Below are 23,705 nucleotides of genomic sequence, written 5' to 3' on the forward strand. Positions count from 1 at the left end.
AACTAATTCGTGAGGTTTGTGGGAACTCCGGTTTTAATTTACGAGTTCCGATGAGATGGGTTGTAAAATCGGCGTTCTAATTCGGAATCGTAAGTTTTGTTCGCAGCAGTGTCTGGAACTTTGTGGAACTTTAACTTTGGGAGTTCGGAGGTATGTAAGTAAACTGACATATTTTGTCACTACATAGTATAAAACAAAGTCGCTTTTTCTGTCCCTATATCCCTATGTACGTTTATATCTTTAAAACTACGCAACGGATTTTGATACAGTTTTTTTAAGTAGATAGACTGATTCAAGAGGAAGGTTTATATATACATATATATTATAATAACATCCATTAAATAGTGCAGAAATACTGTTATTTTTGAGGTTTTTAATGTGATGTCGTAAATAATTTAATTTTTTCCTCAGCATTGCACCCGAGCGAAGCCGGGGCGGGTCGCTAGTTAGAAATAAACCAATTTTATTACCAACAAGCATCGTGCAGTGTGGTGGAGTATGCTCCATACACCCTCCGGTTGATTGTGGGTAGGCCTGTGCCCAGCAGTGGGACACGTATAGACTGTTTATGTTGCGTTATGTTTATTACCAATTATATTCTATATTCTCCGAATTGAAATTAAAACTGTGTATTAGACGCAGTCTTGAGGATATAAAGCCAAAAGCCTTTGGGCGGTTCAGTTATAACCGCGATACTGACCTTCCAACCCACACAATATTTGAAGAAGTAGTATTGATTGTCAAACTTGTGTACTATTTTAAAATAAAATATTAATCTAAGACTTACATTCCATTCATAAAGTGTAATCTGTAAAAGAAAGAAAAATATTCATTAATATCAGACCATAGAAAACATACATTGAATTATAATAAATATAGTGAGCACCGGTGTGTGTGTATGAAACGATCGTTGAATGTGGAGGAAGCAACAGAATTTTGTCCGGATCAAAGAGAATGGAATCCATAGTCTCTGCTTGCCCCGGTCGGAAATAGGCGTGAGTTTATGTATGTATTAGTGAGCACCAACTGAAGCAAGATAATAAAAAGGCATTAAAAGAAACTAATGGAAATAGCAGCTGTAGAGAAACCGTAAATCATGAAAAATATTTCACTACAAACACTTAAAAAATACCGTAATCCATAATAAAAGCGTATTTATTTATTTATATAAAGTACTGCCACATGGTAAACAATTAATTAAAATATTTAATAGACTTGGTCATAGGATGGGTGACCACAAAAAAAAAAGTTTTCATCTCGAGCTCCTCCTTGCTTCGGAAGGCACGTTAAGCCGTTGGTCCCGGCTGCATTAGCAGTCGTTAATAACCACCAATCCGCACTGGGCCCGCGTGGTGGTTTAAGGCCCGATCTCCCTATCCATCCATAGGGAAGGCCCGTGCCCCAGCAGTGGGGACGTTAATGGGCTGGTGATGATGATGATGAGACTTAGATAAATCGTAATCAAATCAATCATAATATCATACCTACATTTTCATAATACAAGGTGTGTCATAATAGAAGGTGTTAGTCACATCGTAACGAATCCTGATATTATATGGAATTTTCCTAGAATTGAAAATAATTTAATAACACAAAAAAAATATACATGAATTTTGCGACGGAAAATTCCACTAGATATCAACTCAGAATTATGGCGTGACATATGTATTAGTGATAATCATTTAAAGATTGACTAAGTTACAGTTAGCTAGTTAGTTATAGTTAGCTAGATTGACATAGGTCGAACAAACCCCCGTAATGCTCCCCGATCGAAGGTATATATCCATAACACTTGCTGAATTCCCCCTTTGGATTACCATGGACAACACTGCATGAGAAAGAACCCAGAACGCGGATCTCAACCCCAATCAAGTTTAAACTATTTTCCTAAACACGTCTGCAAATATTTAAGTTCAAACTTACGCTTTAGGTACGTAAGCATAAATAACAAAATGCCAATTTACCAGAGTTCGAAGGAAAAGTTGTGGCCCCATTTTAATTTGTTTTATATTTGGACCTTTTCATGCGTTAAATCTGTTCGTTAAAATTTTGGGATTGTTGCTTTGGGTCCGCGTGGGATCAAAACAAAAATACCGAGTAATTCACATTATTTGCTTCCTACGTCTAATCGTTTTACGCCTTGATTAAACTCAATTGTAGCATTTTCAGGTCTGGTAGCACTTATTTCAATTTAAGAAAACCTTAACCTATATTTGGTGCTATTATAGGGTAGTTTCCAACTAATCAAGTCAGTTACTTTTTACTAAACGTCAAAACACGAAATCAATATTGAATTTGTATGAAAAAGCATCAGTGACGTCATAGAAAAATGTGCAAAATATGTAGCACTTAGGTATTATTACATTTTCCATTGTTAAAATTCATAAATAAATTTAATAAAAAAAAACGTCTTCTGCCGCCTTTAGATCTGTCTTTATTTAGTTATCACAATTTCATAATTTGTATTTGACGTAGGAAACTACGAAATTCTTTTACCCGATTTCCAAGTAGTCTTGTCATAGAGAAAAAAAATATAGAAAGAATGATAGAAAAGTATTAAGGTAAAAGTGAGTATTTATAAGTATTAAAGGATTCCACAGTAACAAAATAAAAGAATTTAAAAAATCTTCCACGAAACGTAAAAATAATGAAACAACAAATATACAAAGTTATTAAAGATCGCTATATGGTAATTCAGGACCGAAAAACCGATAACTGACCTAATTAAACATAAAATACGTACGTATCTATAATTATCTCTATCAATATTTTAAACAAGGTAAAGCGCACACCACCAGAAACTCAAACAAAGTCCCAGTAATTAAGGCTCCCGTGTTGTGGTGACGTATGTTACCAAGACTGCGGTTCAGGAGTTGAGATATTCTGAACAGGGTGTTAGCAAACATTGAGACGTCAAGGATTCGTGCATTATCATCCCGAATATGTGGTAAAAACTGACAGAATAATCTTGTTCTCTCCAACATGTTGGACACTGTCTGTGGAGAATATCAAGAAGAGGTTAACATGGAACAAATTTAAGAGAAGGCAAACGTCGTGTCTTATAATGAAGTCAAAGAATTTATTGGCTTTGACGGACAAGATGAATGTAATACCGACAAGAGCGTGGCTCTTAAAATATTGATGATCATTATCACCTGTCACCATACTTCTTTTTTTATCAAATAGGTTTGCAATTGATCACAATCTCACCTGATGTTTAGTAAAGATTGTGGTGGTACAAGCTTCATCATCATCCCGATAAGAAGCACACCTAACTTTGAACTACCATTTCATGTCAAAAGTGACTGCGCGTTGTCTTTTGTTTGCTTGCAGTTTACCCTTTACCATTTGAAAACAGAGATGTGAGTTGATATAATGTACCTACCTATGTTCCAAGAGCTTGAAGAATTTGAAGTTATCTGTCTCGTTGAAACGCGTAAAGGAAATTCCTGAGCCGTCAAATATTTGGGTTAGAATCTTATGGCGAGCCAAAGAGAATGTACGTCGATTTTGATAATTTGTACTAAATTTAACGGAAACTGAAATACCTCTTATTTCAATTTATACATTATGTTTAGTTTGACGAAAATTGTTCACTTCGAAAAAATATCGAGTTACTGTTGGAGACATTGCGGGTATAAAATAGTGCACTTTGAATTTCGCCAACTACCGCAGCAAGCACCGAAATACCGAAGTTTGTAATTACAAAATGTATCCTTTGTTTACTTCAACAAGGATTCAAGTTATAATTAGTACACATTGCCTTTTACCTACATACGACCTCCGGCGAGACCGCGACTCTGTTTCAACACCACAAGTATCTATCGGTACAATAAACCTACATGTTTCACAGAAAGCCTACAATGTTTCACTTCAACACTTAACCTACTAAAGTATGCTTTCAATCAGTTGAATGCATTTGCCATTAAGAAAATCGAAACCAATTTGTTCGTAGAAGGCGCCCCACGCAATAACTCTTGCAATTTTCTGCCAATGCTTACATTTTCTAGACTCCTTTGTTTTAACACTAAGTGATTTCTGGATAATGGTTTATTTAAGTAGATTCAAGATGGAAAAATGATGTATGGTACAGCTAACGGGAAAGCCCTTGCGCCTTCAGCGCTCCCCATTTGTCCGGCCAAGTAGTTAATGTAATTAATTCAGCCAATCTACAATAAGTCACGTCAAAAAAAGGCGGGAAAAGTTGAGCATAAGCACCTCCTTAAGAGTTGTGGAGCAAAGGCAACGTGGTCTACCAGTTGTCAGTAAACGTGTCTGGCTGGACTAGTTGTTAATCAATAGCTTAAGAGTGTTCAAGCCGCTGCATTGCCACAAATTTGGTTGAAGGACTAAGGTTAATAGCAACGATATATCAGCAGCGTAGACAGGTATTTTGACGTCATGAGAAACAATGGTATCTGGAAGTCAAAATCTTGAATAATTTGCATCATTTATTACAATAGAACCATAAAAGACGCTGTAAATATCTTTCGAATCAACACTCTGCGTCGAGCGGCCGTCCCGAACGGTCGTTTGTTCAGAGGTCCCGAGCTGCGCCCCGCAGCTCCCCGCGCTGCGCCCCGCAGCCCCCCGCCGCGCGCCCCGCGCCCCGTGCCGCCATTGTCTGCCGGCTACCTGCTGGCGTGACCCTGCCGCCATTCATTGAGTCAACAATAGTTCTTCTCAGAACTTGCTGGCTTATCTAAGTTTCAAGGATAAAATAACGACTGTTATTTTACAGTTGCATCGATTTTAATTTTAAAACCACAGTTTCGTGGTCCTCAGTGGATACCTTGCGGTGTTAACTAAGCTGAGTGGGACGTGGCCCTGGGGCGTCCGCTTGCCTCACTTTGAGGCAGGCACATTACCCGGACGGGGCTAGAACCACCGGCCTTGGGGTCTACCCTAGTCGACCCTAGCTGTCACCCGGGGTAGAGTGACCAATCTCTACCCCTTATATTTTTCTCTTCGTGTTTCGGGGTGTAAAAACCCTCCGCACTTAGAGCATAGGAACCCTCTTGCACAATAAGATCGGCAAAGGGATACCAGCTTAGGGCACACCATAAGCACACATCTTCTTTGTTAACCCCAAGCAAAGAGGCAAAACTCACTCTTACACACCCTCGAGCAATCCCACTCGAGTTGCGAAAGTTAGCCAGCGATCGCCTCAGAGTTTCTTGCGCCGCTTATTCTCTGAGGAACGCTTTTGCGAAGCGGTAGTAATTATTATATAGCAGATTGGCCGTCCCTTAAAAATGGCCGACAGCTCCGAGCTGTGGGCCGAAATCGGTAAAATCATTTTGACGCATATCCTAGCGGATAAAAGCAGCGCGCTTTACGCTGAGATATGTCGATTAGTACCGCAAGTTGCGGCGTTAACCTTGCCTTCCGCGCCCCGCATTGATAGTGCTCGTGCCGACCGCGCGTCGTCACCCTGTCTCCCCGCGACCCCCGGCCCCGCCGCGTCCCTCGCTTCGCTTCCCGGCACTGACCGGCCTACTGCGTCTGCCCACCCCACCGCGTCTATTGCATTGTCCCAATCGCGCGCTTCTTCCCCTTCCCCTGCTACCCTCCTCACCGGTGACGATGAGGAATCGTGCGATGTTCTTATGGACGTTGCCGAGTCCGATTCGTCGTCGGAGTGTGTGGAGTCGTCCTCTTCGGAGGACATATTCACGCTCGTGGAGGGCCGTAAGGGAAAACGAGCCCGCCGTCACCGCGAATCTGAGCCTGCTAAGGTCCAGAAGACGTCCTCGGGAACGTCGATTCCCTCTGCCATCCCCGAGGCCCGTAAGGCCCCTTCCAGCCCTTCTAAGGCTCCCAATGGTAAGAGTGCCATCAGCGGCACTCAAGTACAAAAAGGTCCCACCCCTCCGCCCTTGTATATGAGGGACAAAAATAGGTGGAACGAAGTCTCCCTTCGGGCGAAAGAGGAGAACATCGTAATCACCAGCGCCCGCACGACCCAAGATGGGATCAAAATTCAAGTCCCGTCATCTTCTGAGCATAGAAAGCTCACTACAATTCTGAAAGGTAGAGGAATACAATTCCATACCTACGCCCTCCCGGAGGAACGTATCCTCCGTATCATCATAAAGGGAATCCCTAAGGAGTGGGAAACCACTCTTGTTAAGGAGGACCTTGTTAACAACGGTTTTCCGGTGCTTGAGGTGCACCGTATGCATCGCGGTCGTGGCCAGGTCCCGTATGACATGGTCACAGTCATATTAGAAAGGACGGATGAGGGCAAGAAGATCTTCAACCTGAAGACTTGTTGCGGTCTATCTGGCCTTAAAGTCGAAACTCCCCATAAGGGAGGCCCCCCAACGCAGTGTCATAGATGCCAACTTTACGGGCATTCTAGTAGGCATTGCCATGCCAAGCCTAGGTGCGTAAAGTGCCTAGGGGATCACGCTACCTCGGATTGCCTTAGAGGCAAAAACGAGGTAGAACCCCCTAGTTGTGTGCTGTGTGGTCAGCAAGGTCATCCTGCGAACTATCGCGGATGCACCAAGGCTCCACGCACCCACCACAAGGTAGCCCAACGAAGGGCAGCCCGAGCTGCAGCTTCCCAACCCGGTCCCACTAAAGCCCATATGGCCCCTTCCTCGCACTCTACTCGCGATTTCCCGGCTCTGCCACTCACGCAGACCAAACTCGCGCCGCAGCGTCCATCCGCATGGACTCGTCCCCCGTCAATCGTCCGACCCACAAATCCGCCCCGCGCCCAACCTAGTAGCAATTTAGGTATTCCTGCAGCCTCTCTCGCGCCTCGTCCGGTTCCTGCGATGGCCCCTCAGGCCTCTGCATTTCCTGTCAACCAGTTTAGGGAATTTAGTATTCTCTTTAAGTCGGCCCTTAGTCAACTTGACAGTTTATTAGACTCCCTGTCCCAATTTAAAGCCTAATAATGGATTGTACGAATAAAAGTAGAGTCAAACCGCGTTCCCTTACAATAGGTTTTTTCAATGCTGATGGCATCTTAGGTCAACGTGCAGAGATTCACGAGTTTGTAAAACATCATCAGGTAGATATTTTATTAGTGCAGGAATCTTTCCTCAAACCCTCTAACCGCGACCCCAAGATGGCAAATTATAATCTAGTGCGAAACGACAGGACCTGCGCGCCCAAAGGGGGCACTCTCATTTATTATAAAAAGTCACTTCACTGTATCCCCATAGACCCACCTGCCCTCACTGACATTGAGGCTTCGATCTGTCGAGTAGGCATGACAGGACATCAGCCGATCACATTAGTGTCGGCTTATCTATCTCCTAATAACTCTAAGAGGTTACTTAGAAGTGACCTCGAAGCCCTCTTTAATCTCAGTAATTCAGTCATAATTGCAGGCGATCTTAACGCTAAACATCTTTCTTGGAGTTGCTTAACAACAAACACAAGAGGCAGGGTATTAGAAACTCTAGCCGAGCCCCTCTATTATGATATAATAACACCATTGCAGCCCACTAGATATCCCCCTGACTTGAACCACAGACCAGAAATACTCGACTTGGCGCTTCTAAAGAACATAAACTTACGTTTATGTTCTATAGAAGTACTACACGAGTTACAATCCGACCACCGACCTGTTATATTAAAACTAGGCTCCCGTTTAGACGCCCCTGATAATCCAGCACCCCCTAAGACAGTGCTGGACTGGGAGAAGGTGGCCGAAGGCCTCCAGTCTTCCAGTTCAGTGTACTTAGATAGTATCCCAGTAGAAATAACCTCCTTAGAGGAGGCCTCGACAGCTATTAACTCCCTCACGGATCACGTGAGGTCGGTTTTGAACGAAAGTTCAAAACAGGTTCCGGAGATGGAAGACCATCGCTGGAAACTGCCTACCGACATCCGTGATCTGCTAACGGAGAAAAACGCAGCCACCCGCGCATATGATTCCAATCGCACCGAGGAATGTCGCCGTCATTTGCGTCTCTTGCAGCATACTGTAAGAAAACGTATTAATGACATGCGACAGAATCGGTGGGACAATCTTTTGAGCGGCATTGAGCCCCACCACCAGGCCATCTGGCAGCTGTCTAGGTCTCTTCAAAAGGATACGGTTGTTCCTACTCCTCCTCTCAATAGGCCTAACCAACCCCCCGCTTTCGACGATGACGAAAAAGCCGAATGCCTTGCCGACAGTCTCGAAGCCCAATGCTCGCCCAGCACTCTCCCTATCGATCGTAGGCACCTCTCGACGGTGAACTCTGAAGTTCAGCGTAGGGCTTCTGTACCTCCCACCGATCCTCCTCTTCCACAGGTAACTGAGGAAGAGGTCCTAGGTATTATCAAAAGATTTCATACCCGAAAAGCCCCTGGCTCAGACGGTATCACGAATCGTGTCCTTAAAAACTTCGGTGCTCCCCTCATCTGCTTACTAACGGCAATATTCAACGTCGCCTTGAGCAACTGCGTCTTTCCACAGCAGTGGAAAGAAGCAATTGTAATTGGTATACCAAAGCCTGGGAAACCTAAAAACGAACCTTCGAGTTACCGCCCCATAAGTCTCCTCAATTCCATGGGGAAGGTTTATGAGCGGCTCATATTTGCTAGATTACGGGACTACGCCGAATCCAATAGTCTTATTCCACCAGAGCAGTTTGGTTTTAGAACCAAACACTCCTGCGTTCAACAAGTGCACCGTATTGTTGAACATATCTCTAGTAGATTAAACTTAAAAAAACCTGTCGCTACGGGAGCGCTCTTCTTCGATGTGGCGAAAGCGTTCGACAAAGTCTGGCACAACGGCTTGATCTACAAGCTTTATTCACTGGGAGTGCCAGACCGTCTCGTGCACATCATACGAGACTTCCTCTCAAATCGAACCTTTCGCTATCGCGTGGAGGGGACGCTCTCGTCACCGCACCCGATACATGCCGGAGTCCCACAAGGCTCCGTCCTCTCCCCTTTACTATTTTCATTATATACTAGTGACATTCCCAAATCCCCTAATACCGAATTAGCTTTATTTGCGGATGATACAGCCATCTATTCTTCGTGCCGTGGTCGAGTTATGATGACCGGAATCCTCCAACGCGCGGCCAATGCCTTGGGCAAGTGGTTTCGCAAATGGAGAATCGAGGTAAACCCGGTGTACGGTTTGCAACCGCACATGTCCCGCGTCAGCTATTTTACCTTTTACGCAATTGTATAATTAGTTCACGACTCATCAAGGTAGTGTGTACTCGCGTATTAGTGTAATTAACTTTAACAAGAAAGTAATCAATAAAACGCACTTTTTACGCTATCAAGATTGTTCTCATTTTGCCTCCACATCAGTTTATCAAGATTATCATCTTATCATCAAAAGATCATACAAGTCTAGCAAGAGACTGTACATCTTTTTGGTCCTTCGAGCAAACACGAGGTGTTCGCGTGTGCAGAGTGATAGCGAATCGGTTCAGCCGGCCTCCCACCAGCGGGTCTCACCGGCTGGATTGAGAAGGCGCAAATATCATCCCAGGACACAGTGGACATAGCAATCAGCAAGACAAGAGGATTATATCCACTTTATCAAGTTTTGTGAAGTTTGTGATACAAGAAAAGAACTCGCAAATTATCAAGAATCAGTGCAAGTGATAACAAGTACATCAAGTATCAAGTTTATTAAGAGCATCAAGGCTTATCAAGCACGTAAAAGCATCAAGGCTTATCAAGCACGTAAAAGCATCAAGGCTTATCAAGCACGTAAAAGCATCAAAGCTATCAAGTAGGTACCTATACTATCAAGTGATCAAGACTAATACCCAACGCCAGGGATTAGTAAAAATTGAAATATTAATCGAGATTCAATCAAGTGAATATTCAAGTACAATTCAAACAAGTGAATAATAACACTCAATCAAGTGAGTGTATATCAAGCTTAATCAAGGAAAACAAGTTTTCACCATGGAAAACATACTTGAAAATCAAGCAATTTTAGAAGATGGTATCAAGAAAGTTTTAATAAACTTTAAAAAGGATGGTGCAAGTCGCAAGACCCCTGAGAACATCAAGAGACGTCTCACGACCTTGGACTTGTACTGGGAGGATTATATCTCTAACCACGGTAAGCTTAAGGAGCTTTTGCCTCAAGACCACGAATACTTCTCCGGTCGTTATTACGAAAACGCAAAGAGTGCTTACTTAGAAACAAGGGAATTTATAGAAAAATCAAGCGTAACTATAAACCCGGTCACGGTGGTCGACAAGGACAACAATCCAGGAGATGATTTCCAAGAAAGTGTTAGCCAACAAGGTGCTTCCACTTCTAAAGATAATGACTTCGTGCGGGAAAATAAAATCAATACCGGAAGTAATAGCAAGCTTGATGACATGATAAAAAAGCAATTAAGCAATTTCAAGGCTTTTGCTAGAACAGTAGTTAACATCAATATAGAAAACATGAATGAAAAGTGGGAGTTCGAAGACAGTCTGAACACCCTTCAATCGCGTTGGCAGGCTATAGACGCTCTTCATTGGGAGTTAGACAGTGAGCTGCAAGGATCTAATCAGCAGTACGAGAGCAGGTTCACCGAACACGAAGCTAAGTATTTAGCAGTCAAGAAGGCCATTAATACCAAGCTATGGTCCGTATCACATCGAGAAAAGTCAACTCCGCAGCTTGATATACCTGTTTTTATCGGGAACTACCAACAATGGGTATCATTCAAGGACTTATTTTGCGAGGCGATACATAATAATCCTTCTCTGTCTAACGCCCAAAAGTTACAATACCTTAAAAGCAAGCTTAGGGGAGAACCAGAGCGTCTAATCCAACATCTTCAGATCAGTTCAGACAACTATGTCGGTGCCTGGGAGATTCTCAACAACAGATACGAAAACAAGAAACGTATCTTCAATTCGCATATTGGTGCGTTAATGAACCTTCCAGTTATGCCTCAAGCTACTGTTCAAAATCTCAAGCGCCTACACGACGTCACTACCGAGTGTCTAAATGCCATAAAAAACATAGGTGTTAACATAGACACCTGGGACCCGATCCTTGTGTATATTTTAGCACAAAAACTCGACACAGGTTCCAACAATGACTACAATGACTCATTGAAGGATTCGAAACAGCTGCCTAATCTAAAAGAATTTCTAGAATTCTTAGAGAAGAGATTTACTTCCATGGAAAGTGCCCGCCGCAAGCAAGAACAAAGGTCGAATACAAACTCTACAATTATATCGGACAAACAAGAAAAACAGTATCATTACAAGCGATACTTTTCAAGCAACAAGGCTACATCGCAATCATCAAGATTAAATAAAAATATCAAATTGAAATGTCCGGTATGTAATATGGAACATGGAATTTATTACTGCAAGCAATTCTTGGAAATGTCTCCGACTCAAAAACGTCAAATCATATCAAAATTGAACATTTGCTGCAATTGTTTATTCAGCCATAATGGTAAACTTTGCACTTCAAACAGGCGATGCCGTGAATGCAATGGCTGTCATAATACAATTTTACATGAAGCTTGTAAAAACAACACGACACCGACTCACGCGGAATCGTCACATCGGGGTGAACGGGCGAGTGGTATCTCGCACGTGGCTCAACAAGGAAACACACCCGAGACACTTTTATCGACAGCTTTGGTAAACGTAACAGGAGCCAGTGGAGAGTCGTATACATTACGAGCTCTCATTGATCAAGGCTCACAAGTGTCATTGATCACAGGGCATGCCGCACAATTGCTTCGTTTGCCAAGACGCAAATGTAAAGGCATCATAACAGGGGTTGGCGCCAAGGACAACACCTGCACTGGAATGTTAACCATCAGCTGTAACTCACTAACTGAAGAGTTTATTTTCAACGCTGATGTTTACATAATGAAAAGTTTAACAAGAAACTTGCCAAGTAAGTCATTTGAGAAGCCATCATGGGACTTTTTAGAAAATATTCAATTGGCTGACCCAGATTTCAATTTAAGTAAACAAATTGATATTTTATTTGGTGCTGACGTATATTCGCATATCATTCAAGGTGGCATATGCAACGTCGGCAACATGACACCAGTTGCACAACAAACAAGGCTTGGGTGGATTTTGTGCGGTAAGGTACAAACTCTACAATGCAACGTGGTTTTAAATAATATTGAGGAATTACATCGATTTTGGGAAATTGAAGATATACAAGAGAATACTTCATTTTCGACGGAGGAGAGCCAATGTGTTGAGTTTTATAAGACAACGACAACAAGGTCGGAGGATGGAAAATATCAAGTCAGACTGCCTCTAAAATCAAACATAGATCAACTAGGACAATCGAAACACAAGGCTATAGCACAGTTTCATCAGCTTGAAAGAAAGTTTAGCAAGAATAAAACTTTAGAACAAGAATATAAGCTGTTTATACACGAATACCAAAATTTGTATCATATGAGACTAGCTGACGGCAACACGAAGCTGGACTATTATTTACCACACCATTGCGTGCTACGCGAGCAATCTACTACAACATCGCACCGCGTAGTATTCAATGCTTCGCAAACTACAACAAGTGGACAAAGTCTCAATGACTGCATGTGTAAAGGGCCTAATTTACAAAAGGACCTTTTAACTTTGATTTTAGGGTGGAGACAATACAAGGTCGCCTTCACCGCAGATATCGAGAAAATGTTCAGACAGATATGGATTCACAAAGCTGATCAAGGTTTGCAGAAGATCGTGTGGAGAGATAGCCCACGTGACCTCTTACGTGAGTACCAACTGACGACAGTCACCTACGGCACCAAGGCCGCTCCTTTCCTCGCAATGATGACACTGCGTCAGCTGGCCGCGGATGAAAAAGTACACTACCCAGAAGCTTCTCAAGTGGTGGAGAATTGTTTCTACATGGATGATTTACTCCATGGAACCCACTCCTTAGAAACCGCATTACAACTGAAACAAGATCTTATGGAGCTTATGAAATCTGGAGGGTTTCATTTAAGAAAATGGAATTCTAATTATCAAGAACTAAAACAAGAGGGAGACAAACAAGGTCAAAATAACTATAATTTCAAGCAAGCGGAATCAACAAAGACCCTCGGTTTAATTTGGAACCCAGATCAAGATATTTTCATTTTCCAATCAAAAATCCCTAACGAAAATGGTGAAAATACAAAACGAACGCTATTGTCGGACATATCCAAGCTGTTTGACCCGTTAGGGTGGCTAACTCCACTATCTACAAAAATGAAGCTACTGTTCCAGCAAGTATGGGAAACGAACATGGCTTGGGATGATAAACTGCCCGATCACATCAATACGGAATGGCAAGAAATCAAACAAGATATTGAAAACATCAATAATATTCAAATACCTAGATGGTTGGGCACCGACGTCACGTGCAGAGTCGAATTACACGGCTTTTGTGACGCGTCGCAGAAAGCGTACGCGTGCTCTATATACAGCAAGATTGTGACATCGAATCAAGTCAAAATCGTTTTGGTAGTTGGCAAATCAAGGCTAGTTCCGATTAACAAGGAAATTACTCTACCAAGACTGGAGCTGAGTGGAGCTTTGCTTCTTTCCAAACTTATGATGAAAGTCTTACAAGCTTTATCATCACTTCAAGACATCAAGATCTACGGATGGATAGATTCTACGGCAGTATTAGGATGGTTACAAGGCAATCCTAATCGTTGGAAACCATTCGTATCCAACAGAGTTCACAAAATCACCGAAGTAATGCCACCTGATTGCTGGCGTTATGTGAAGTCTGCAGACAACCCCGCAGACTGCGCCAGTCGAGGGCTGACAGCGACAAGGTTGCAGCAACATTCCCTGTGGTGGCAGGGACCGGCATGGCTATCTACTTACAACAGTAGAAAGCAAGAGGAACCAACAGTATATACAACAAGAGAAGATGAGAAACAAGCTCAACAAGTTAACGTCGTAACACAAGGTACGGCAAGTCAGGAAAATCTAGTAAACGAGCTTATAAACAAGTATAGCTCCTACAACAAGGTAGTTCGCGTGCTATCATGGGTGCGCAGATTTTCCACGAAAAAGCAAGATCGTCAGCATACAACATGGCTCACGCTATCTGAAATAAGAGAAGCCACTTCAATTCTTGTAAAACAAGTACAAGAACAAATTTTTCATGACGAAATTGGGAATCTGAAAGACAAGAAAGTTATATCAGGAAAAAGCAAGTTATTAAGCCTGAACCCGTTCTTAGATGATCATGGGATTCTGCGCGTTGGTGGGAGACTACAAAACGCTCGTATCAGCCCTGCAATGAAGAATCCAATAATTTTACCTCAAAATCATCGACTTACCGAGCTAATAATAAATCATGCACACAAGCTCACATTTCACGGCGGGGCTAGAGTTACACTAGCGCTCACGCGCCAAAAGTATTGGATACTGAGTGGTAATCGAACAACGAAAAAATACTTACATCGATGCGTGACCTGTAAGAAGCAAAAGCCTAATAAGCAAGTACAATTAATGGCTGACTTACCTGGATCGAGAGTGAATCCTTCTCGTCCTTTCATGCACACCGGTGTAGACTTCACTGGTCACATCCTGTTAAAAGCCAACAAGGGCCGCGGGATAAAAACCACAAAGGGATATGTGGCAGTTTTCGTGTGCATGGTAACGAAAGCCGTCCATCTTGAGTTGGTCTCCGATCTAACTACTTCTGCGTTCATAGCAGCACTGCGAAGAATGTCTGCGCGCAGAGGGACACCGCGTCATATTTACTGTGACAATGGACGCAATTTTGTAGGCACAAGTAGAGTCCTTCAACAAGAATATCAAGAGCTTATGCAAACATTCAGCGACAATGACGAGTTGCAAAAGGTGCTAACTGAGATGGAAATCAAGTTTCATTTTAATGCACCCTCATGGCCATCAGCAGGGGGCCTCTGGGAAGCGGCTGTCAAGAGCTTCAAATTCCATTTGAAAAGGGTCATTGGCGAGCAAAGACTCACTTACGAAGAGTATTCAACATTGCTTACCCAGATTGAGGCGTGCCTAAACTCTAGGCCTCTGTGTGCTTTATCCGAAGATCCAGATGACCTTGCCTTTTTGACACCGTCACATTTTCTCACAGGTGGTCCAACACTGACACTTGTCGAGACTGAAAGAGATCTACGAACACGCTGGCAGCTTACTCAAAAAATATTACAAGATATTTGGAAGAGATGGCGTGCCGAATATTTGTCTCAGTTGACAGCAAGGTCAAAATGGAAACGTCCGCAAGAGAATATCAAGCTAAACGATGTAGTTCTCGTGCATGAAGATAATCTGCCTCCAGGCAAGTGGATTATGGGCAGAGTAGTGCAGCTACATCCAGGAAAGGACGGCTACACCCGTGTCATCACCTTAAAAACAAAGGGAGGCTTCATGAAACGGCCTGTAATAAAGTTGTCTGTACTAACGGAACATGATGACAACCAAGCAAGCAATTTACCTGTACAACAAGCGTACTATGGTAAACACGCCGAACAAGAAGGCAAGCCACAGAGAACAAGTAACGCAAAAGGCAAGAAGTTTTGCCTTACTTCAATTCTTACTGCATTTATGCTGTTTATGATCGTCATATCAGAAGTTGAGAGCAACGTCAATGTTACCAAGTTCAGAGAGAATCAAAGTATGTACTTTGACAAAGTCTCAAATATGCTCTTAATCAAAGATGAATGGAAGCTCGTCGTGTACTATCAAATGGATCCTTATTGGCAAGGTAATAAGGCCCTCGAAACATACGTAAATACAATGGAGAAAGCATGCACAACAATACGAGAACAAGCTCACTGCAAAGCGATACTACTCCAGTTACGTCATGGCTACGACGAACTCGAACACTACAATCAGCTGTTGCTCAGTCAGCAAGGCGAGCAGCGCGTGCGCCGGCGCCTCAAGCGGGGGCTTATCAACGGTGTCGGATATCTCGCTAACACGCTGTTCGGAGTACTAGATGAGAAATTCGCCGAACAATATCAGAAAGACATTGCCCTCCTACGTCAGAATCAAAACCACATCGCAAGCCTATGGAAAAATCAAACTTTAATTGTCGAATCAGAAAACAACCTATTAAAACGCACTGAAAGAGTGATGAACGAGCAACATAAACTCATACATAGACATATGAATACATTAGAAAACTCCGTACAAGAGCTGAAAAACGTGGAACGCACAAATAACGTCCTTAATGACTTCGCATTAGGAGCCATTATAGCAAGCAACGTGCTCCATAATTTAAAAGGCCTACAAGACACATTACTGGATACAATCACGGATATTTATCAAGGCCGCTTCAACTTACACTTATTGACACCGGAACAACTAATCAATGAACTCAGCACTATATCAAGCAAGTTAACCAAAGATGTGACTTTACCAGTTGACAACATCCATTCTGATCTGCGAAAGTTATACAGTTTAATGAAGATTAAAGCAAGGATGTTACAAGACTATCTACTTTTTGAGATCAGAATACCCCTCGTCAGCAGAGAAACATTTGAGATTTTAAAATTGGTTCCAATACCTAAACTACAAGGAGAGAACATCATTAGTCTGATACCAGTGTCAGATTACATAGCCATGAACTTGAAGAAAGACACTTTTATACCTATGAGTGAGATTGATGTCAGAGCATGTATCGTACAATTAGAAGTATATTATTGTCACAGCCAGAAGCCAGAATTTCATATGAAGATTGACAAGAATCTATGTGAGATGCAGAAACAAGACTGCAAAACAACAACAAGTACTTGTAACAACAAGTGGCTAGACAGTTATTCAATCAACATGTACATGTATTTTTGTTGTGAGCCCTGTCAAGTTAGAACAATGTGCGAGGATCAAGTAACCACACAACAGCTGACAGGCGCTGGACTCATAAGTGTAGGTCATGGCTGCATTATCAAGACGGATGAATTCATGATTTATCCACACAAGCCTCATACAAGTGAGATTAGAATATCACCGAATTTGTACACTCCAACAATCTCTCCGATTAACAATTTAATTAATCTCACCATACCTCACCTCAGCTTACCAAATGCATCTTATTCGGAGCTAGAACAAGAAGCTTCCGACATTGGCAACAAGATAAAAACTCTCAAAACAAGCGAACCTGTTTTGAGTGATGGTGTTACTTATCATGATGTACACCATTATGCCATGATTTACGTGATATTTGGCATAATAGCACTTGCAGCAATTATATTCTTAACAAGAAGAATTCGAAGCCAACACGGAGCAACGACTGCAAGCGCATCAGGGTTGCCAGCAGCACCACCGGCGCCAGAGCCGGCACCGACGGCCGCGGCGCGGGCCGCGGGGAGCGCGCGACGGACAAGCAGCGTGCGTAGAAAATACGACACCAAGTCTACAAGTCCCGTTTTGCGAAAATTTAATGATTCTTTTAATGAACATCCTGTTTAAGATACTTTTGTTTAATTTCAATTCAATTGTATACTTACATTCAAGTTTTATATAATTTACTAACATAGCAAGTAATTCATCTCATCATAATCTTCTGGCCCGGGAATATGTACGGTTTGCAACCGCACATGTCCCGCGTCAGCTATTTTACCTTTTACGCAATTGTATAATTAGTTCACGACTCATCAAGGTAGTGTGTACTCGCGTATTAGTGTAATTAACTTTAACAAGAAAGTAATCAATAAAACGCACTTTTTACGCTATCAAGATTGTTCTCATTTTGCCTCCACATCAGTTTATCAAGATTATCATCTTATCATCAAAAGATCATACAAGTCTAGCAAGAGACTGTACACCCGGAGAAAAGTGCAGCGGTGTACTTTTCAAAGGGCTATTATAACACGCCACGGTCACGCCGTCAACTTAAAGTCATTACGATGTTTGGCAAGCCGATCCCTTGGGAGGAGCAAGTCAAATATCTCGGCGTAGTCTTAGATAGACGTCTTACTTTCAAGGCCCATATCAAACGAGTGCGCGATCGCGCCGCGTTTGTAATGGGCCGTCTTCATTGTCTCCTTAACAAGCGAAGTAAATTGTCCCTTAGGAATAAGGTGAAAATCTACACGACTTGCATCCGTCCGATCATGACCTATGCAGGGGTAGTTTTCGCTCACGCGAGCCCCTCTCAAATTCACCGTCTACAGGTAATACAAAATCGTTTCATGCGGAAAGCCACGGGAGCTCCGTGGTTCCTTCGCAATGAAAATCTGCACATTGACCTAGGTCTGCCAACCATTGCCCAATGGCTCAAATTAGCTTCCAAACGTTTTTTCGATTCTGCTCCGCACCACCCAAATCCCCTGGTAGTTGCGGCTTCCGAATACATCCCGCTTAGGGACGGTACTGAAAAGTATCGGCGTCCGAAGGACGTAATATACGATCCCGACGACCCGATTACCCTAGCCATAGAGGCAGCCAATCAGCTCGCGACACCAAACACTTCAGGACCCCGATACCGACCCCGCCGGCGTGGTCGACGATTTCCCTCATTCAGCGCTTATCGCTATCGACCCACTAGGGTCGATTAATTCTTTCAAATATTTTTCCTCTCAGACGACGCCCTGAGCCGAGGTTCGCGCCCAACTGGGCACCCTCAGGCCTGTTGTCTTAAACGTTGTACCGGGTGAGAGCCTTCAGCGCTCCCCATTTGTCCGGCCAAGTAGTTAATGCCATCTGCGGCAAATCTACAATAAGTCACGTCAAAAAAAAAAAAAAAAAAAAAAAAAAAAAATCTTTCGAATCAACAATACATACATAGATACATTAACTCACGCCTATTTCCCAAGTAAGCAGACTATGGAATTCCATTTGCTTCGATCCTGACACACCTCTTTTGCTTCCTCCCCATACACGCGCGCTGCTTCAGAGTACTTAGATGGTAAGTACTAAACCTTTTCTAAGGACATCAACAAAATTGCGGCTGACTTATACAAATATTTATTTAATACGTGGATTTTTTATAAAAGCACGACCGCACAAATTCCCCAACTATTTTTCTCCTCCCTTCACACAAGGTACAAAGTGAAAATAAAATATTAGCATCCTTTTTCGTACCATCTTCGAATATTAAAATGTCATCTCGCCCTATAAAGCTGCTACAATTTACATAATAGACTTAAAGTAGAATATTCCGTTGAGGCCAACAGAATTGGACCGAGGGGACCAAGATACTACACCCTTCCTATTTCAAGCCTTTGTGACCCGTGTTGATAATGGTCAGTATAGCGCACGGTTATCTCTCCAACTTCGAATTTTGTGTTACTGTTGTTTCAGGATGTCTACTGAGTTGTATTAGACAGTAACTTAAACGAATCTAGAAAGTCCATATTGAAGCAATTAATTTAAAAAAGCAAGTCATTTGTGCGTGCAAAAATGCGCAATTTCAACAAATGTTTCAAAAAAAGATGAATTGCTTCGCTGTTTAATTTTGAAACGCCGATCTTAATTATGTTCATGAACAATAATATTTGTACCCGTATTTAAAGACAGACTAGCTCAGTTCTTCGTAAGAGACAACCCAGGATAGAACAACTTGGCGGCAACGTACGAGCCTGCTTAAAAAGCTTACCCTGTTTTCAATTAAGAAGAGTCCTTCGTAAAAAATTCGCCACGGCACTTTAGGGCTTCAAATGGAATAGAATACAAAATGTATGTTGTAATTTGATTTTTCTACAGCTCTACATTGTTTTATTTATTATTTCTCTGTTTATTATTACAAGACTAATTCGGATTCAACTCTCCCGCGCGCAACATTTACTAGCAGATAAATATCAGTCATCCAAAAAAAGGTCCTCACGTATCATTTCCTTTGAAGCACATTCCTTCATGTCATCTTCTGCACAAGAAACTAAAATGTCCGTAACATTATCTTATATCTCGAAAACTGTCACGCTTTTGGGTTCTATAGGTTTTGACGTTTTTCTTAACGTAACAAGTTTTGAGGAAGTAGCGTAGAAGTTGGAAAATATTTCGTGCTAATATCAGGGCTAGCAAAGCGTGGAATCTAACCAGACTTGTCTATTTAAAACGTAATCAACCTATATACGTCCCATTTCTGGGCAGAGGCCTCCCCTTAATCAAATGTAGGGGTGTATTAAGGCTACAAAAAAACCGATTCTATTTATAAAAGTTTCGACATTTTCTGTTCGGTGGCTTTAACCTATGTCACTGTACTACTTTAGTTAGGGACGATGATATAGTCGCTATATTATAAAGAAAATCTCGTCGATTAATACAGCTGATTTGCGAGTGATATGATACGACCTCTGAACTAGATATTATTTACTCTATTCAAAGCACCCCAGACGGAATCATTAGGTTCCGATCCATATCTTTTCAAAACGATTCTACGTGACAAAATGGATGTCACGTTTCAAACTAATGTCAGGCATCAATTCTTGTCGTGTCTCTTAATTCGCCACCACAAGACCTCTTGGACCATCCCGCTAATGTGTCTGTCTGAGTGAAAATTTTGCGGAAAATGATAAGTAAGGGCCTGACGGGAACCGAATTTTGATGGGGCCCCTTTTGTATCGTATCTTGTTTCCGAGGAGGCTTATCCCCTCCCTGAATAATAGTGGGGCATTTAGGCTGTTATTATAAATAAAGGGCCACGGTGACGATGGAAACCGATACCCAATCGAGGACGCAACATAATAGGACGCTGATTCCCATAGATTCTCTTGTATGAGATTAGCATACTATCCCGTTACAGGTTATTCTGACAAGGTTGGTAGAATTTAATTAATGCCCTTCATCAGTAATCAAAAGCCAAACTGGAACATTTCAACGCAACTTTGTTACCTGAGGACTGTGAAATATGACGCTAAATACATAAAAACGTAGGTACATAACGCTATGTCTAAGCACAAAAAAAATCTGATAGAGAGATCGTGTCATTTCTAACATGATTGACTATAGGGTCGTGTACAAGGTTCAAGATAAATTATGAAATTTTGATTACTACATAAAGACAGATCTAAAACTTACGAAAAATATTTTCTTTTTTCTATTTACTTGAATTATCTTATTTATGTATTTTAGTCAAGAAAAACGTAATAATACGTCCGACATTTTATCACGTTTTTCTATGACGTCGTCCCAGTGTGCTTTTTCATACAAATTCCGTAGTAATTTCGTGTTTTGACGTTTAGTAAAATGTAACTCATTTGACTAGTTAGAAACTAGTCTATTGTTATGGGTAGGCTGATTGCTTGTTACCAAAAGGTTCATCATATCTATCTTAGAACGTGGTATAAACTCTATCTTCAAAATATCATTGATTGCTTGTGAGAATTTGAATTCATATTTGAATCGTAGATAATTATTTCGTAGTTTCCAGTGATTAGTGCCCAGTAAATAGCAATAGGCTCGCCACCTATTACATGGAACACATACATACATACATAAACTCACGCCCGTAATCCCTAATGGGGTGGGCAGAGCCACAAGTAATCAAAGACAACTCGCAGCCACTGTTGATACGAAGTCCAAAGATGGATATGATGAACCTTATGGTGATAAGGGATCAGCCTATCGCCCATAACATTAGTCCATCATGTTAGAGGACACAATCCCTCTGTCGGTTTTTACGACATGCCCGGGAAGAGAAGCAGCTGAACGTGTTCTATGTTTTTTATGTGCTCCCAGAACAGCATAGAAGCATTACATGGAACTTAAACATTATTTTGTATTGTACTATACACCACTAAGTACTCCTTTAAAGCAAGGCAAAGGTTTGTCCTATAAGTACCTACTTTACTTTTGTGTCATAAATGGAAGACAAAAGGACTATGGGCTAAGGACACTTCAATACACGTAGTCGCTGTTGTTGAAAATAAAATTAAATTAAAGGACACTTTATAAAAAGGTCACTTTACGCGTGTCGTCAAGACACTGTTGACCTTAAATAAATTGCTGGTTCAAGACTCGTCGAAAGGGCTTAATTAGAAACAGAAGGAAATCATCTTAGAAAAGAACATAGAGACTTTTAAATTAGCAATATTAACTTTCTTTACAAAATATGGCTATAAAAGACCATTTTTCCAAGAAGATTAGAAACTCCAACCAAATTAACTTTTAGACTACGTTAACGGCGAAAGTTTCAGCGTTTACTTAGGATGGGATATTACAACCAAAAAAAAAAACGTTCCTGACATCAAGTACCTTATTTGACGTGGTTTGATTTTGAATTATGATTAAGAAACACTTCACATTACTTATTTAATAATTTTAAACGTTTATAATATACTATTTAAAAAAAAAAGATTTGGTAGCAAAATTTCTTAAAAATCAAAAGGCAATTTTAAACAATTTATTTCACATTTTGCAATAAATAATTTTCGAATTTGTTCTTGTTCCAAATCCGAACCCATCAAAATGGTATGAGATTATAAGTTTCTAGAACGATCTTACACCTATAAAACATAAGAACGTACTTCTACGCAGTAGGAACAACTCTAGAGGTCATTTCTTCGTCATAAATCATTCTAAAAGGACTGGACACCCTCAAGGGACCAATGTATGGCCTGTATCAGAATGCGAGTCAGACAAAGAACATAAGAAGGGAGTGAGGAATCCTCTAATTGAACTCCACGCTCGCACAGGAAAAAAGCACTCGCCTACAAGCAGGATGATTTAGTAACGGAAGTCTCAGTGATGGGTAGTGGATCCAGCGATGTGAGTCAGTGAGTGAACTCACAAGTTAAGAAGTTTTCGGTAAAAAGGAGAAACAAAGTGGAAGCATTAGATTTTAAACAGGCCGCTATTACAAAGCTAATATTGTAATCGTACTTTCATAAACATTTTATCTAAAACACTACAAGAGAATAAATAAATATAGGCTCTATTTGAGCGCTGGCTGAACGAACGCCTGTCGAAATTCAGTGAAAGGATCTAAGAATGAAACAATTATAGCATTTATGAAACGTATCACTGAATCAATTCACCATTCGCATCCCTAAGCAGTGTCCGGATAAACCGAGTAATGGACCGGCCATTAGTCCGGATCCCTTTTCTAGTTTCTTTATTTTTATTTCATTTTTTTTTCTTTGCACGCGCAATTCTTTTCCTTTTTCGTTCGAGTTGATTAATTAACTTGTTGATGTGTTTTTGTCTTTGGCCTAAGTGACTTCATTCGAGTGCAGTAACAGTGACAATGAACTAACAGAACACGGGGGTTAAAAAGGCGCATATATAAAAGTAAGTGCGCATTGCAAACAAATGTCAAATAGCAATTTTGCTTTCTTAGATGAATTTCTTCGGTGTGGCCATTTTAACCCCCCAGAACTTCTCTACTTTGCTAGATATCTTCTTCTGTAGTGTGAGTTGTGAGGTGGATTACCAATCCCATCAACCCGGTATCAGGGTTACTATTGATCCGCCAAAGGCTCCTGACATGGCTCATGTAACGACTACTTACATACTAACATACAAGACTAACTTACATCAAGTAGTGACCGGGACCAACGGCTTAACGTGCCTTCCTAAGAGTCCCGAAGTGTTTACCATCGGCGACAAGTTTCAACCAAATGTATGAACTACGAAAAGCGTATTTCAAATGAAATTAAAAATAAAAACCTAAATAAAGTAAAAAATAAAAACAAAATAGTAAAAACGTAAAAAGTATCGGGTGGCAATTTTTACTTTTTATTATTTTAGTAAAGCCGTTGTTTTATTCAGCCAAACGTGAATTCATGTAGCGCACCGCTATGTTGCACCGTCAAACAATTTTGGTTTCAAAATAAAGAAATGTAATTGAGCATATATTTTTA

General features: G+C 41.4%; 2 protein-coding genes across 2 annotated transcripts in view; one reads left to right on the top strand and one right to left on the bottom strand.

Annotated features, from left to right (window-relative positions):
- Positions 1–23,705, bottom strand: part of LOC126374852 (hemicentin-1-like) — a 423,187-nt gene that overhangs the window by 357,154 nt on the left and 42,328 nt on the right. Inside the window, exon 2 of the mRNA XM_050021604.1 lies at positions 788–808. The gene's annotated coding sequence lies outside the window, so the exon portion shown is untranslated. The remainder of the gene's footprint in view (positions 1–787; positions 809–23,705) is intronic.
- On the top strand, positions 9,102–17,723 carry LOC126374847 (uncharacterized). The gene is made up of 2 exons (XM_050021593.1): positions 9,102–11,851; positions 11,978–17,723. Exons 1-2 carry the CDS (start codon positions 9,892–9,894, stop codon positions 17,371–17,373), a joined length of 7,356 nt encoding a protein of 2,451 aa, XP_049877550.1. The 5' UTR covers positions 9,102–9,891; the 3' UTR covers positions 17,374–17,723.

Source organism: Pectinophora gossypiella, chromosome 18 (assembly GCF_024362695.1).
Source record: "Pectinophora gossypiella chromosome 18, ilPecGoss1.1, whole genome shotgun sequence".
Classification (NCBI taxonomy): domain Eukaryota; kingdom Metazoa; phylum Arthropoda; class Insecta; order Lepidoptera; family Gelechiidae; genus Pectinophora; species Pectinophora gossypiella.